Genomic DNA, 17,536 nt, shown 5'->3' with positions numbered 1-17,536 from the left:
ACACACTGAAGCTTCCTGGTCCTGAGTGTTAACTTGTTACACCTGAAGCTTCCTGGTCCTGAGTGTTAACTTGATACACTCTGAAGCTTCTTGGTCCTGAGTGTTAACTTGATACACACTGAAGCTTCCTGGTCCTGAGTGTTAACTTGATACACCCTGAAGCTTCCTGGTCCTGAGTGTTAACTTGATACACACTGAAGCTTCCTGGTCCTGAGTGTTAACTTGATACACACTGAAGCTTCCTGGTCCTGAGTGTTAACTTGATACACCCTGAAGCTTCCTGGTCCTGAGTGTTAACTTGATACACCCTGAAGCTTCCTGGTCCTGAGTGTTAACTTGATACACCCTGAAGCTTCCTGGTCCTGAGTGTTAACTTGATACACCCTGAAGCTTCCTGGTCCTGAGTGTTAACTTGTTACACCTGAAGCTTCCTGGTCCTGAGTGTTAACTTGATACACACTGAAGCTTCCTGGTCCTGAGTGTTAACTTGATACACCCTGAAGCTTCCTGGTCCTGAGTGTTAACTTGATACACCCTGAAGCTTCCTGGTCCTGAGTGTTAACTTGTTACACCTGAAGCTTCCTGGTCCTGAGTGTTAACTTGATACACCCTGAAGCTTCCTGGTCCTGAGTGTTAACTTGTTACACCTGAAGCTTCCTGGTCCTGAGTGTTAACTTGATACACCCTGAAGCTTCCTGGTCCTGAGTGTTAACTTGTTACACCTGAAGCTTCCTGGTCCTGAGTGTTAACTTGATACACCCTGAAGCTTCCTGGTCCTGAGTGTTAACTTGATACACCCTGAAGCTTCCTGGTCCTGAGTGTTAACTTGATACACCCTGAAGCTTCCTGGTCCTGAGTGTTAACTTGATACACCCTGAAGCTTCCTGGTCCTGAGTGTTAACTTGATACACCCTGAAGCTTCCTGGTCCTGAGTGTTAACTTGATACACCCTGAAGCTTCCTGGTCCTGAGTGTTAACTTGATACACCCTGAAGCTTCCTGGTCCTGAGTGTTAACTTGTTACACCTGAAGCTTCCTGGTCCTGAGTGTTAACTTGATACACACTGAAGCTTCCTGGTCCTGAGTGTTAACTTGATACACACTGAAGCTTCCTGGTCCTGAGTGTTAACTTGTTACACCTGAAGCTTCCTGGTCCTGAGTGTTAACTTGATACACACTGAAGCTTCCTGGTCCTGAGTGTTAACTTGATACACCCTGAAGCTTCCTGGTCCTGAGTGTTAACTTGATACACACTGAAGCTTCCTGGTCCTGAGTGTTAACTTGTTACACCTGAAGCTTCCTGGTCCTGAGTGTTAACTTGATACACCCTGAAGCTTCCTGGTCCTGAGTGTTAACTTGATACACACTGAAGCTTCCTGGTCCTGAGTGTTAACTTGATACACCCTGAAGCTTCCTGGTCCTGAGTGTTAACTTGATACACACTGAAGCTTCCTGGTCCTGAGTGTTAACTTGATACACCTGAAGCTTCCTGGTCCTGAGTGTTAACTTGTTACACCTGAAGCTTCCTGGTCCTGAATGTTAACTTGATACACCCTGAAGCTTCCTGGTCCTGAGTGTTAACTTGTTACACCTGAAGCTTCCTGGTCCTGAGTGTTAACTTGATACACCCTGAAGCTTCCTGGTCCTGAGTGTTAACTTGATACACCCTGAAGCTTCCTGGTCCTGAGTGTTAACTTGATACACCCTGAAGCTTCCTGGTCCTGAGTGTTAACTTGATACACCCTGAAGCTTCCTGGTCCTGAGTGTTAACTTGATACACCCTGAAGCTTCCTGGTCCTGAGTGTTAACTTGATACACCCTGAAGCTTCCTGGTCCTGAGTGTTAACTTGATACACCCTGAAGCTTCCTGGTCCTGAGTGTTAACTTGATACACCCTGAAGCTTCCTGGTCCTGAGTGTTAACTTGATACACCCTGAAGCTTCCTGGTCCTGAGTGTTAACTTGTTACACCTGAAGCTTCCTGGTCCTGAGTGTTAACTTGATACACACTGAAGCTTCCTGGTCCTGAGTGTTAACTTGATACACACTGAAGCTTCCTGGTCCTGAGTGTTAACTTGATACACCCTGAAGCTTCCTGGTCCTGAGTGTTAACTTGTTACACCTGAAGCTTCCTGGTCCTGAGTGTTAACTTGATACACACTGAAGCTTCCTGGTCCTGAGTGTTAACTTGATACACCCTGAAGCTTCCTGGTCCTGAGTGTTAACTTGATACACACTGAAGCTTCCTGGTCCTGAGTGTTAACTTGTTACACCTGAAGCTTCCTGGTCCTGAGTGTTAACTTGATACACCCTGAAGCTTCCTGGTCCTGAGTGTTAACTTGATACACACTGAAGCTTCCTGGTCCTGAGTGTTAACTTGATACACCCTGAAGCTTCCTGGTCCTGAGTGTTAACTTGTTACACCTGAAGCTTCCTGGTCCTGAGTGTTAACTTGATACACACTGAAGCTTCCTGGTCCTGAGTGTTAACTTGATACACCCTGAAGTTTCCTGGTCCTGAGTGTTAACTTGATACACACTGAAGCTGCCTGGTCCTGAGTTAACTTGGTACACCTGGTCCTGAGTGTTAACTTGTACACCCTGAAGCTTCCTGGTCCTGAGTGTTAACTTGATACACACTGAAGCTTCCTGGTCCTGAGTGTTAACTTGATACACCCTGAAGCTTCCTGGTCCTGAGTGTTAACTTGTTACACCTGAAGCTTCCTGGTCCTGAGTGTTAACTTGATACACCCTGAAGCTTCCTGGTCCTGAGTGTTAACTTGATACACCCTGAAGCTTCCTGGTCCTGAGTGTTAACTTGATACACCCTGAAGCTTCCTGGTCCTGAGTGTTAACTTGATACAGCCTGAAGCTTCCTGGTCCTGAGTGTTAACTTGATACACCCTGAAGCTTCCTGGTCCTGAGTGTTAACTTGATACACCCTGAAGCTTCCTGGTCCTGAGTGTTAACTTGATACAGCCTGAAGCTTCCTGGTCCTGAGTGTTAACTTGATACACCCTGAAGCTTCCTGGTCCTGAGTGTTAACTTGATACACCCTGAAGCTTCCTGGTCCTGAGTGTTAACTTGATACAGCCTGAAGCTTCCTGGTCCTGAGTGTTAACTTGATACACCCTGAAGCTTCCTGGTCCTGAGTGTTAACTTGATACACCCTGAAGCTTCCTGGTCCTGAGTGTTAACTTGATACACCCTGAAGCTTCCTGGTCCTGAGTGTTAACTTGATACTGCCTGAAGCTTCCTGGTCCTGAGTGTTAACTTGATACACCCTGAAGCTTCCTGGTCCTGAGTGTTAACTTGATACACACTGAAGCTTCCTGGTCCTGAGTGTTAACTTGATACACCCTGAAGCTTCCTGGTCCTGAGTGTTAACTTGATACACCCTGAAGCTTCCTGGTCCTGAGTGTTAACTTGATACACCCTGAAGCTTCCTGGTCCTGAGTGTTAACTTGATACAGCTATAAATATGAGCTAATTTCTTGATCTTTTTTTTTTCATTGTATGGAGTGGGTTTTGCATGGTTTGGTAGCACCAGCAAGGAGTCCACACCTAAGAGAGTACGAGTCCAAACCTAAGAAAGTACGAGTCCACACCTAAGAGAGTACGAGTCCAAACCTAAGAAAGTACGAGTCCAAACCTAAGAAAGTACGAGTCCACACCTAAGAGAGTACGAGTCCAAACCTAAGAAAGTACGAGTCCATACCTAAGAAAGTACTAGTCCATACCTAAGAAAGTACGAGTCCATACCTAACAAAGTGCGAGTCCACACCTAAGAAAGTACGAGTCCATACCTAAGAAAGTACGAGTCCATACCTAAGAAAGTACGAGTCCATACTTAAGAAAGTACGAGTCCATACTTAAGAAAGTACGAGTCCATACCTAAGAAAGTACGAGTCCATACCTAAGAAAGTACGAGTCCACACCTAAGAAAGTACGAGTCCATACTAAGAAAGTACGAGCCCATACCTAAGAAAGTACGAGTCCATACCTAAGAAAGTACGAGTCCATACCTAAGAAAGTACGAGTCCATTCTCAAGAAAGTACGAATCCACACCTAAGAAAGTACGAGTCCACACCTAAGAAAGTACGAGTCCATACCTAAGAAAGTACGAGTCCATACCTAAGAAAGTACGAGTCCATACTTAAGAAAGTACGAGTCCATACTTAAGAAAGTACGAGTCCATACCTAAGAAAGTACGAGTCCATACCTAAGAAAGTACGAGTCCATACCTAAGAAAGTACGAGTCCACACCTAAGAAAGTACGAGTCCATACTAAGAAAGTACGAGCCCATACCTAAGAAAGTACGAGTCCATACCTAAGAAAGTACGAGTCCATACCTAAGAAAGTACGAGTCCATTCTCAAGAAAGTACGAATCCACACCTAAGAAAGTACGAGTCCACACCTAAGAAAGTACGAGTCCATACCTAAGAAAGTACGAGTCCATACCTATGAGAGTACGAGTCCATACCTAAGAAAGTACGAGTCCATACCTAAGAAAGTACGAGTCTATACCTAAGAAAGTACGAGTCCATACTTAAGAAAGTACGAGTCCACACCTAAGAAAGTACAAGTTCACACCTAAGAAAGTACGAGTCCACACCTAAGAAAGTACGAGTCCACACCTAAGAAAGTACGAGTCCATACCTAAGAAAGTACGAGTCCATACTTAAGAAAGTACGAGTCCACACCTAAGAAAGTACGAGTCCATACCTAAGAAAGTACGAGTCCACACCTAAGAAAGTACGAGTCCACACCTAAGAAAGTACGAGTCCATACTTAAGAAAGTACGAGTCCATACTTAAGAAAGTACGAGTCCACACCTAAGAAACTACGAGTCCACACCTAAGAAAGTACGAGTCCATACTTAAGAAAGTACGAGTCCACACCTAAAAAAGTACGAGTCCATACTTAAGAAAGTACGAGTCCATACCTAAGAAAGTACGAGTCCATACTTAAGAAAGTACGAGTCCATACTTAAGAAAGTGCGAGTCCACACCTAAGAAAGTACGAGTCCATACCTAAGAAAGTACGAGTCCATACCTAAGAAAGTACGAGTCCATACCTAAGAAAGTACGAGTCCATACTTAAGAAAGTACGAGTCCATACTTAAGAAAGTACGAGTCCACACCTAAGAAAGTACGAGTCCATACTTAAGAAAGTACGAGTCCATACCTAAGAAAGTACGAGTCCATACTTAAGAAAGTACGAGTCCATACCTAAGAAAGTACGAGTCCATACCTAAGAAAGTACGAGTCCATACTTAAGAAAGTACGAGTCCATACCTAAGAAAGTACGAGTCCATACCTAAGAAAGTACGTTTAAAAGCTGGATAAAAGAGAGAGACTTACAGGTAGGTCGGCTCAGAACCCAGAAAGTTGGAGTGAGAACCTTGAAACATTAACTATGTCAACCTGGGAAGATAGAAGCATCAGGGGAGACATGATAATGATGTACAAAGTATTCCAAGATATCCAAAGAGTGTGAAAGAACAGACTGAAATGTGAGGCGCAGAAATGAGGGATAGAAGGAATAAAAAGGAGACAAAATGGCCAAATGTAAGGTTAAAGGACATGAAAGAAAAGATAGAGAATATTTATTTCTACCTCTGGTGGCCTGGTGGTTAACGCACTCGCTTCACACGGTGAGGGCCTGGGTTCGATTCCCAGCCAGAGTAGAAACATTGGACGTGTTTCTTTCCACCTGTTGTCTATGTTCCCCATCAGTAAAATGGGTACCTGGGTGTTAGTCGACTGGTGTGGGTCGCATCCTGGGACACTGACCTAAGGAGGCCTTGTCACAGACCGGGCCGCGGGGGCGTTGACCCCCGGAACTCTCTCCAGATAAACTACACCAGGAACAACAAGAAGCAACACTTGTCAGTTAAGATAAACTGATGACGAAAAGTCTGCAAGAAAAATATTTCTCTCAGTCTGGTAAACCAAAAGAGAGAATAAAAAAAAAACGAAAGGATATATAAATTATTGAAGCCGGAACACGACTGTAGCTCAGTTTCTGTAGCTACAAAGAAAAAAGGTAACTGGATACAGGAGCTGTGAATCAACCCCTGCAACCCCACACACACACACACACACACACACACACACACACGTTCAGGACCCTGTACACCGTGTACGTTAGGCCCATATTGGAGTATGCGGCACCAGTTTGGAACCCACACCTAGCCAAGCACGTGAAGAAACTAGAGAAAGTGCAAAGGTTTGCAACAAGACTAGTCCCAAAGCTAAGAGGTATGTCCTACGAGGAGAGGTTAAGGGAAATCAACCTGACAACACTGGAGGACAGGAGAGATAGGGGGGACATGATAACGACATACAAAATACTGAGAGGAATTGACAAGGTGGACAAAGACAGGATGTTCCAGAGATTGGACACAGTAACAAGGGGACACAGTTGGAAGCTGAAGACACAGATGAATCACAGGGATGTTAGGAAGTATTTCTTCAGCCACAGAGTAGTCAGTAAGTGGAATAGTTTGGGAAGCGATGTAGTGGAGGCAGGATCCATACATAGCTTTAAGCAGAGGTATGATAAAGCTCACGGTTCAGGGAGAGTGACCTAGTAGCGATCAGTGAAGAGGCGGGGCCAGGAGCTCGGACTCGACCCCCGCAACCTCAACTAGGTGAGTACACACACACACACACACACATATTAAGTGGATAATACATATAAATTAATCTCATTATGACCTTGGTCATAACAGAGAGTCTTCCTATATGGCTGAGGGACATGACTAAGTGTAAAGGATACAGCACTAAGCATTAAAACATCAGTAAGTGTGCAAATATATATATTATAATCTTTCATGTTATGTGTTTGTGTTTTGGTACATGTTGTGGGGGAGGGGCAGCATAATGCTGTGAGTAGCACTGTATGTCTGACAGGTCCTTAACACTACCACCCACATCATACTGGGGTGGATGTAATGGTATTCGTGAGATGACATCTCAGCCTTATAAGCCTTCTACTGTTCTATTATTTTTTACAGTTATGTACTTGATAATGTGAGAAATTGCAAAAGTGCTTGTAAGTTCACTATTTCTTTTACAGTGATTGTTTTCCATACACGCACACACACATGCACTCGCCTTTAACCCTTAAACGGTCCAAACTTATATATACGATCACGCGAGTAGCGCCCCAAACATATATATATGTTTTGTTTGTTATTCATTCAACATTGCCACGATAAGTGGCTCGGTGGCCTGGTGGCTAAAGCTCCCGCTTCACACACGGAGGACCCGGGTTCGATTCCCGGCAGGTGGAAACATTTCGACACGTTTCCTTACACCTGTTGTCCTGTTCACCTAGCAGCAAATCGGTACCTGGGTGTTAGTCGACTGGTGTGGGTCGCATCCTGGGGGACAAGATTAAGGACCACAATGGAAATAAGTTAGACAGTCCTCGATGACGCACTGACTTTCTTGGGTTATCCTGGGTGGCTAACCCCCCGGGGTTAAAAATCCGAACGAAATCTTATCTTATCTTATCTCTTAAGTCTGAGTTAACTAGACATGAGAGAATGGGTGTGGGCACTCACTGTGTGCCATATTAAAATAATTGGGGATGCCTGGGTACCATATGCTCTTTTTTCCTTTTAATTTTTTTTTTTTTCTCAAAAGATTTGGGGCGCTACGCGTGTGAACGTATGTATACGTTTGGACCGTTTAAGGGTTAACAACTAGTAAAAAAAAAACACACACACACATGCATGCGCGCAAATGCACCCATGCACACACGTGCACGTACACAAAAACACACACACACACACACACACACACACACACTCACTAACACACACTAACACGCTAACAGGCCTAGTGTCTAATCGACATGTGCCTAGGACAAAATGGTAACTAACACACACACAAACACACACACACACACACACACACACACACACACACACACACACACACACACACACACACACACACACACACACACACACACACACACACACACTGACCTAGTATGAAGGGAGGACCGCACAGCAAGATGACCATCTTCCTGCCCAGGGCATCAATGAGGTAGCCACCTATGATGCTGCCCGTGAGGGCACTGAGGGGCATTAGTGAGCCGATCCAAGACTTCTCTTCCTCCGTCACGTTGATAGTTGAGTTAGCACTGCTGAGGGAGGCCAGGGCGGGGGAGGTGTAGGCAGCACTGAACCCAACTGCCATCGATCCCATAGCTACAGACACAGCAGCCAGTACCTGAACCAGACATATTTATTATTATTATTATTATTATTATTATTATTATTATTATTATTATTATTATTACATTTTTTTATTAACACATCGGCCGTCTCCCACCAAGGCAGGGTGGCCCGAAAAAGAAAAACTTTCACCATCATTCACTCCATCACTGTCTTGCCAGATGCATGTCTACACTACAGTTATAAAACTGCAACATTAACACCTCTCCTTCAGAATGCAGACACTGTACTTCCCATCTCCAGGACTCAAGTCCGGCCTGCCGGTTTCTCTCAAACCCTTCATAAATGCTACCTTGCTTACACTCCAACAGCACGTCAAGTCCTAAAAACCATTTGTCTCCATTCGCTGGGCTTGTGAGGTCTCTGTAGGGAGACCTAATTTAACCAATTATATGGTCACACCTTGGCTTGGCAAATGGCTGGTAACCACGCCTTTTCGGCTTAAGTCTGAGGTCTTTTGTTCGTGACGGCGTCAGACCTCGGTGTCAGGTCGTAACACGTGGTCTACACCTTATGGGGAAGGAGGTGCTTAGAGGAATATAAGCCAGGGAGCAGCTGAGCAATGGTTGTTGGAGACAGGTCCAGGGAGCAAGAGCTCTGGACAGCCGCGTGTGTAGTGGACCACACATTGGGAATCTCGGGTCAGCTGGTCGGTGAATTAAGAGTGAGTACTAGTCCGTGTTATTGATAACATCTACCCTTCCCCCTGGTAATAAGTCTCAAAGGTTAATTGTTATATTATGTCAGTTTCCATCAGGATATGTTGTATTCTACCCCTTTTATGTTATTAAGTAAACTTTAGCCATAGTTCCCATTTTATTTGTACCTTCATATGTTATTCCATATTCTGTTAAGCACTGGGATAATACGTGAGACATTTACCCACTCTGCCTCAGGTATCCCAGCAAGTGAGCACGTCTTCTGTTATCCCAGTGCTTAACAGATTATGGAATAGCATATGAAGGTACAAATAAAATGGAACTATGGCTAAAGTTTACTTAATAACATAAAAGGGGTAGAATACGACATATCCTGATGGAAATTGACATAATATAACAATTGACCTTTGAGACTTATTACCAGGGGAAGGGTAGATGTTATCAATAACACGGACTAGTACTCACTCTTAATTCACAGACCAGCTGACCCGAGATTCCCAATGTTTGGTCCACTACACACGCGGCTGTCCAGAGCTCTTGCTCCCTGGTCCTGTCTCCAACAACCCTTGCTCATTAAAATGGTATAAAATACCGACAGGTTGTTAGGTAAGACACATATGCAACAGTTAGGTATCTTTATTTCGAAACGTTTCGCCTATACAGTAGGCTTCTTCAGTCGAGTACAGAAAAGTTGATAGAAGCAGAAGATACTTGAAGACGATGTAATCAGTCCATCACCCTTGAAGTTTTGAGGTGGTCAGTCAATTAGTCTGGAGAAGAGTATTGTTCCATAGTCTGAAACAATATGGAGTTGAAGTGACAGGATGGAGCATATGTACCGCCAGGAGGTGAGATGTAGGCTACTAGTAGAGGTAAGAATGTTGTCGTTGGAAGGTCAGGTCCCTCTCAAATCCAGCCATTCTCACTCCAGACTGAGGAGCTGACCACCTCAAAACTTCAAGGGTGATGGACTGATTACATCGTCTTCAAGTATCTTCTGCTTCTATCAACTTTTCTGTACTCGACTGAAGAAGCCTACTGTGTAGGCGATACGTTTCGAAATAAAGATACCTAACTGTTGCATATGTGTCATACCTAACAACCATTGTTCAGCTGTTCCCTGGCTTATATTCCTCTAAGCACCTCCTTCCCCATAAGGTGTAGACCACGTGTTACGACCTGACAACCACGCCGAAAAGGCGTGGTTACCAGCCATTTGCCAAGCCAAGGTGTGACCATATAATTGGTTAAATTAGGTCTCTGTATAAAGACCTCACAAGCCCAGCTGAACTACATCACAACATACACACACACATACAGACACACACACACATACACACATACACACACATACACACACATACACACACATACACACACACACACACACACACGCACACACACTCACACACACATACACACACATACACACACACACACACACACAATACACATACACATACACACACACACACACACACACACACACACACACACAACACACATACATACATACACACACACATACACACACACACACACATACACAAGTGAGGCAAAAACCAAGGAGGCAAAAACCAAGTGTGCTAGGGAATGGAAGAAATATAGAAGGCAAAGGACCCAGGAGAATAAGGAGAACAGTCGTTGAGCCAGAAACGAATATGCACAGATAAGAAGGGAGGCCCAAAGACAATATGAAAATGACATAGCAGCGAAAGCCAAATCTGACCCGAAACTGTTGTACAGCCACATCAGGAGGAAAACAACAGTCAAGGACCAGGTAATCAGGCTAAGGAAGGAAGGAGGAGAGACAACAAGAAATGACCGTGAAGTATGTGAGGAACTCAACAAGAGATTCAAAGAAGTGTTCACAGAGGAGACAGAAGGGGCTCCAGAAAGACGGAGAGGTGGGGCACACCACCAGGTGCTGGACACAGTGCACACAACCGAGGAAGAAGTGAAGAGGCTTCTGAGTGAGCTAGATACCTCAAAGGCAATGGGGCCAGATAACATCTCCCCATGGGTATTGAGAGAGGGAGCAGAGGCGCTATGTGTACCCCTAACAACAATATTCAATACATCTATCGAAACAGGGAGATTGCCTGAGGCATGGAAGACAGCAAATGTAGTCCCAATCTTTAAAAAAGGAGACAGACATGAAGCATTAAACTACAGACCAGTGTCACTGACATGTATAGTATGCAAAATCATGGAGAAGATTATCAGGAGAAGAGTGGTGGAACACCTAGAAAGGAATGATCTCATCAACAGCAGCCAACATGGTTTCAGGGACGGGAAATCCTGTGTCACAAACCTACTGGAGTTCTATGACATGGTGACAGCAGTAAGACAAGAGAGAGAGGGGTGGGTGGATTGCATATTCTTGGACTGCAAGAAGGCGTTTGACACAGTTCCACACAAGAGATTGGTGCAAAAACTGGAGGACGAAGCAGGGATAACAGGGAAGGCACTACAATGGATCAGGGAATACTTGTCAGGAAGACAGCAGCGAGTCATAGTACGTGGCGAGGTGTCAGAGTGGGCACCTGTGACCAGCGGGTTCCCACAGTGGTCAGTCCTAGGACCAGTGCTGTTTCTGGTATTTGTGAATGACGTGACGGAAGGAATAGACTCTGAGGTGTCCCTGTTTGCAGATGACGTGAAGTTGATGAGAAGAATTCACTCGATCGAAGACCAGGCAGAACTACAAAGGGATCTGGACAGGCTGCAGACCTGGTCCAGCAATTAGCTCCTGGAGTTCAATCCCACCAAGTGCAAAGTCATGAAGATTGGGGAAGGGCAAAGAAAACCGCAGACGGAGTACAGTCTAGGGGGTCAGAGACTACAAACATCACTCAAGAAAAAAGATCTTGGGGTGAGTATAACACCAGGCACATCTCCTGAAGCGCACATCAACCAAATAACTGCTGCAGCATATGGGCGCCTAGCAAACCTCAGAACAGCATTCCGACATCTTAATAAGGAATCGTTCAGGACCCTGTACACCGTGTACGTTAGGCCCATATTGGAGTATGCGGCACCAGTTTGGAACCCACACCTAGCCAAGCACGTAAAGAAACTAGAGAAAGTGCAAAGGTTTGCAACAAGACTAGTCCCAGAGCTAAGAGGTATGTCCTACGAGGAGAGGTTAAGGGAAATCAACCTGACGACACTGGAGGACAGGAGAGATAGGGGGGACATGATAACGACATACAAAATACTGAGAGGAATTGACAAGGTGGACAAAGACAGGATGTTCCAGAGATTGGACACAGTAACAAGGGGACACAGTTGGAAGCTGAAGACACAGATGAATCACAGGGATGTTAGGAAGTATTTCTTCAGCCACAGAGTAGTCAGTAAGTGGAATAGTTTGGGAAGCGATGTAGTGGAGGCAGGATCCATACATAGCTTTAAGCAGAGGTATGATAAAGCTCATGGTTCAGGGAGAGTGACCTAGTAGCGATCAGTGAAGAGGCGGGACCAGGAGCTCGGACTCGACCCCCGCAACCTCAACTAGGTGAGTACAACTAGGTGAGTACACACGCAGAGCCAGAAACGAATATGCACAGATAAGGGAGGCCCAAAGACAATATGAAAGTGACATAGCAGCGAAAGCCAAATCTGACCCGAAACTGTTGTACAGCCACATCAGGAGGAAAACAACAGTCAAGGACCAGGTAATCAGGCTAAGGAAGGAAGGAGGAGAGACAACAAGAAATGACCGTGAAGTATGTGAGGAACTCAACAAGAGATTCAAAGAAGTGTTCACAGAGGAGACAGAAGGGGCTCCAGAAAGACGAAGAGGTGGGGCACACCACCAGGTGCTGGACACAGTGCACACAACCGAGGAAGAAGTGAAGAGGCTTCTGAGTGAGCTAGATACCTCAAAGGCAATGGGGCCAGATAACATCTCTCCATGGGTCCTGAGAGAGGGAGCAGAGGCGCTATGTGTACCCCCTAACAACAATATTCAATACATCTATCGAAACAGGGAGATTGCCTGAGGCATGGAAGACAGCAAATGTAGTCCCAATCTTTAAAAAAGGAGACAGACATGAAGCATTAAACTACAGACCAGTGTCACTGACATGTATAGTATGCAAAATCATGGAGAAGATTATCAGGAGAAGAGTGGTGGAACACCTAGAAAGGAATGATCTCATCAACAGCAGCCAACATGGTTTCAGGGATGGGAAATTCTGTGTCACAAACCTACTGGAGTTCTATGACATGGTGACAGCAGTAAGACAAGAGAGAGAGGGGTGGGTGGATTGCATATTCTTGGACTGCAAGAAGGCGTTTGACAGTTCCACACAAGAGATTGGTGCAAAAACTGGAGGACAAAGCAGGGATAAAAGGGAAGGCACTACAATGGATCAGGGAATACTTGTCAGGAAGACAGCAGCGAGTCATGGTACGTGGCGAGGTGTCAGAGTGGGCACATGTGACCAGCGGGGTCCCACAGGGGTCAATCCTAGGACCAGTGCTGTTTCTGGTATTTGTGAACGACGTGACGGAAGGAATAAACTCCGAGGTGTCCCCGTTTGCAGATGATGAGAAGAGTTCATTCGATCGAAGACCAGGCAGAAATACAAAGGGATCTGGACAGGCTGCAGACCTGGTCCAGGAACTGGCTCCTGGAGTTCAATCCCACCAAGTGCAAAGTCATGAGGATTGGGGAAGGGCAAAGAAGACCGCAGACGGAGTACAGTCTAGGGGGCCAGAGACTACAAACATCACTCAATGGAAAAAGATCTTGGGGTGAGTATAACACCAGGCACATCTCCTGAAGCGCACATCAACCAAATAACTGCTGCAGCATATGGGCGCCTGGCAAACCTCAGAACAGCATTCCGACATCTTAATAAGGAATCATTCAGGACCCTGTACACCGTGTACGTTAGGCCCATTTTGGAGTATGCGGCACCAGTTTGGAACCCACACCTAGCCAAGCATGTAAAGAAACTAGAGAAAGTGCAAAGGTTTGCAACAAGACTAGTCCCAGAGTTAAGAGGTATGTCCTATGAGGAGAGGTTAAGGGAAATCAACCTGACGACACTGGAGGACAGGAGAGATAGGGGGGACATGATAACGACTTACAAAATACTGAGAGGAATTGACAAGGTGGACAAAGACAGGATGTTCCAGAGACTGGACACAGCAACACGGGGACACAGTTGGAAGCTGAAGACACAGATGAATCAAAGGGATGTTAGGAAGTATTTCTTCAGCCACAGAGTAGTTAGGAAGTGGTATAGTTTGGGAAGCGATGTAGTGGAGGCAGGATCCATACATAGCTTTAAGCAGAGGTACGATAAAGCTCATGGTTCAGGGAGAGTGACCTAGTAGCGACCAGTGAAGAGGCGGGGCCAGGAGCTTGGACTCGACCCCTGCAACCTCAACTAGGTGAGTACAACTAGGTGAGTACACACACACACAAACACACATACACATACACACACATACACACACACACACACACACACATACACACATACACACACACACATACACACACATACACACACATACACACACACACACACACACACACACACACACACATACACACATACACTCACACACGCACACACACACCGTTGGAAGTGATGTAGTGGAGGCAGGAACCATACATAGCTTTAAGAAGAGGTATGATAAAGCTTATGGAGCAGGAAGACTGACCTAGCAACGGACAGCGAAGAAGCGGGGCCAGGAACTGTGATTCGACCCCTGCAAACACAACTAGGCTAGTACACACACTATCGACAAATGCCTTTAACAACCAGTAACTAACAAGGGAGCAAGTAACAAATAATAACATCATTATCTCAGAGAAATTATGTTATTTAACCTTCCTGTGTTATTTAATAACCACACTGCAATAATTATCTTATATAATGCAGATAGTCTTTATAATATTACCAAATTATAGGCAGAGTATCGTTGTCGGTCGAAATATTGATAATGTCCCATTCACAGCTACACTTGACCTTGATACCAAGACTACACTTGACCTTGATACCAAGACTACACTTGACCTTGATACCAAGACTACACTTGACCTTGATACCAAGACTACACTTGACCTTGATACCAAGACTACACTTGGCCTTGATACCAAGACTACACTTGGCCTTGATACCAAGACTACACTTGGCCTTGATACCAAGACTACACTTGGCCTTGATACCAAGACTACACTTGACCTTGATACCAAGACTACACTTGGCCTTGATACCAAGACTACACTTGCCCTTGATGCCAAGACTACACTTGACCTTGATACCAAGACTACACTTGGCCTTGATACCAAGACTACACTTGACCTTGATACCAAGACTACACTTGACCTTGATACCAAGACTACACTTGGCCTTGATACCAAGACTACACTTGGCCTTGATACCAAGACTACACTTGGCCTTGATACCAAGACTACACTTGGCCTTGATACCAAGACTACACTTGACCTTGGTACCAAAACTACATTTGACCTTGATACCAAGACTACACTTGGCCTTGATACCAAGACTACACTTGGCCTTGATACCAAGACTACACTTGACCTTGGTACCAAAACTACATTTGACCTTGACACTAAGAGTAGACTTGACCTTGATACCAAGACTACACTTGACCTTGACACCAAGACTACACTTGACCTTGACACCAAGACTACACTTGACCTTGACACCAAGACTACACTTGACCTTGACACCAAGACTACACTTGACCTTGACATCAAGACTACACTTGACCTTGACACCAAGACTACACTTGACCTTGACACCAAGACTACTCTTGACCTTGACACCAAGACTACACTTGACCTTGACATCAAGACTACACTACACTGGCAGTAGTTGCTAGACCGACGCCAGGCTACAAGTCTCTCTGGCAGTAGTTGCTAGACCGACGCCAGGCTACAAGTCTCTCTGGCAGAAGTTGCTAGACCGACGCCAGGCTACAAGTCTCTCTGGCAGTAGTTGCTAGACCGACGCCAGGCTACAAGTCTCTCTGGCAGAAGTTGCTAGACCGACGCCAGGCTACAAGTCTCTCTGGCAGTAGTTGCTAGACCGACGCCAGGCCACAATTCTCTCTGTCAGTAGTTGCTAGACCGACGCCAGGCCACAAGTCTCTCTGTCAGTAGTTGCTAGACCGACGCCAGGCTACAAATCTCTCTGGCAGTAGTTGCTAGACCGACGCCAGTCCACAAGTCTCTCTGGCAGTAGTTGCTAGACCGACGCCAGGCTACAAGTCTCTCTGGCAGTAGTTGCTAGACCGACGCCAGGCTACAAGTCTCTCTGGCAGTAGTTGCTAGACCGACGCCAGGCCACAAGTCTCTCTGTCAGTAGTTGCTAGACCGACGCCAGGCCATAAGTCTCTCTGTCAGTAGTTGCTAGACCGACGCCAGGCCACAAGTCTCTCTGTCAGTAGTTGCTAGACCGACGCCAGGCCACAAGTCTCTCTGGCAGTAGTTGCTAGACCGACGCCAGGCCACAAGTCTCTCTGGCAGTAGTTGCTAGACCGACGCCAGTCTACAAGTCTCTCTGGCAGTAGTTGCTAGACCGACGCCAGGCTAAAAGTCTCTCTGTCAGTAGTTGCTAGACCGACGCCAGGCCACAAGTCTCTCTGTCAGTAGTTGCTAGACCGACGCCAGGCCATAAGTCTCTCTGGCAGTAGTTGCTAGACCGACGCCAAGCTGCAAGTCTCTCTGGCAGTAGTTGCTAGACCGACGCCAGGCCACAAGTCTCTCTGACAGTAGTTGCTAGACCGACGCCAGGCCACAAGTCTCTCTGGCAGTTGTTGCTAGACCGACGCCAGGCTACAAGACTCCCTGACAGTAGTTGCTAGACCGACGCCAAGCTGCAAGTCTCTCTGGCAGTAGTTGCTAGACCGACGCCAGGCCAAAAGTCTCTCTGACAGTAGTTGCTAGACCGACGCCAGGCCACAAGTCTCTCAGGCAGTAGTTGCTAGACCGACGCCAGGCTACAAGACTCCCTGACAGTAGTTGCTAGACCGACGCCAGGCTACAAGACTCCCTGGCAGTAGTTGTGTGGAGATCCAAGTGACGTGTGAAACACAGTGTGGAGATACACAAGCCCTACAGGATATGGCACAACACTTCGTTGTTAATAATAAGATATCTGAAATACTGTGACTATCTCTACGTACTGCATCTACGAGAAGAATAAAGTGACTCTTGGCAACACTTCGATACAAATAATGATCATTTTTTAGTGGCAATAACCTGCTTAAATTTTCTCGAGAGTATCTTCATATTGTGTAGATTAACTATGTCAGGTGACTAGAATACAGTGGAACCTCGGTGTTCGAACGTACTGAAACTCGAACCAACCGGAGTCCGAACGGTTTTCTTCAGGAAAAATTGACCCGGTCTTTGAACGTTTTTCTGGAGTTCGATCGAATTTTTAAAACCTTTACTGGAGAGTCCTGTTTTTTAAAGTGTTTTAAATTGACCTTTGACATTGACCTAACTCTCAGAGACTTTGTGTGTGAGCCTGATAATTAATTAAAGCCTGGGAAATACTGTTTCGGACACCGAAGTTTTCGCAGTCAAATACAATCTTGGAATCAATTAAGTTCCAACACCAATATT

At 45.6% G+C, this 17,536-nt stretch overlaps 1 protein-coding gene across 1 annotated transcript in view; it reads right to left on the bottom strand.

The window, feature by feature from the left end:
- The window catches only part of LOC128695717 (facilitated trehalose transporter Tret1), a 202,226-nt gene that overhangs the window by 65,334 nt on the left and 119,356 nt on the right, over positions 1 to 17,536 (bottom strand). The window contains exon 2 of the mRNA XM_053786542.2: positions 8,003 to 8,249. Within this exon, the coding sequence (XP_053642517.2) occupies positions 8,003 to 8,249 (247 nt within the window). The remainder of the gene's footprint in view (positions 1 to 8,002; positions 8,250 to 17,536) is intronic.

The sequence above is a fragment of the Cherax quadricarinatus genome, chromosome 42 (assembly GCF_038502225.1).
Source record: "Cherax quadricarinatus isolate ZL_2023a chromosome 42, ASM3850222v1, whole genome shotgun sequence".
NCBI lineage: Eukaryota > Metazoa > Arthropoda > Malacostraca > Decapoda > Parastacidae > Cherax > Cherax quadricarinatus.
Note: the sequence above shows the minus strand (reverse complement) of the source record. Positions and strands in the feature narration are given on the sequence as shown.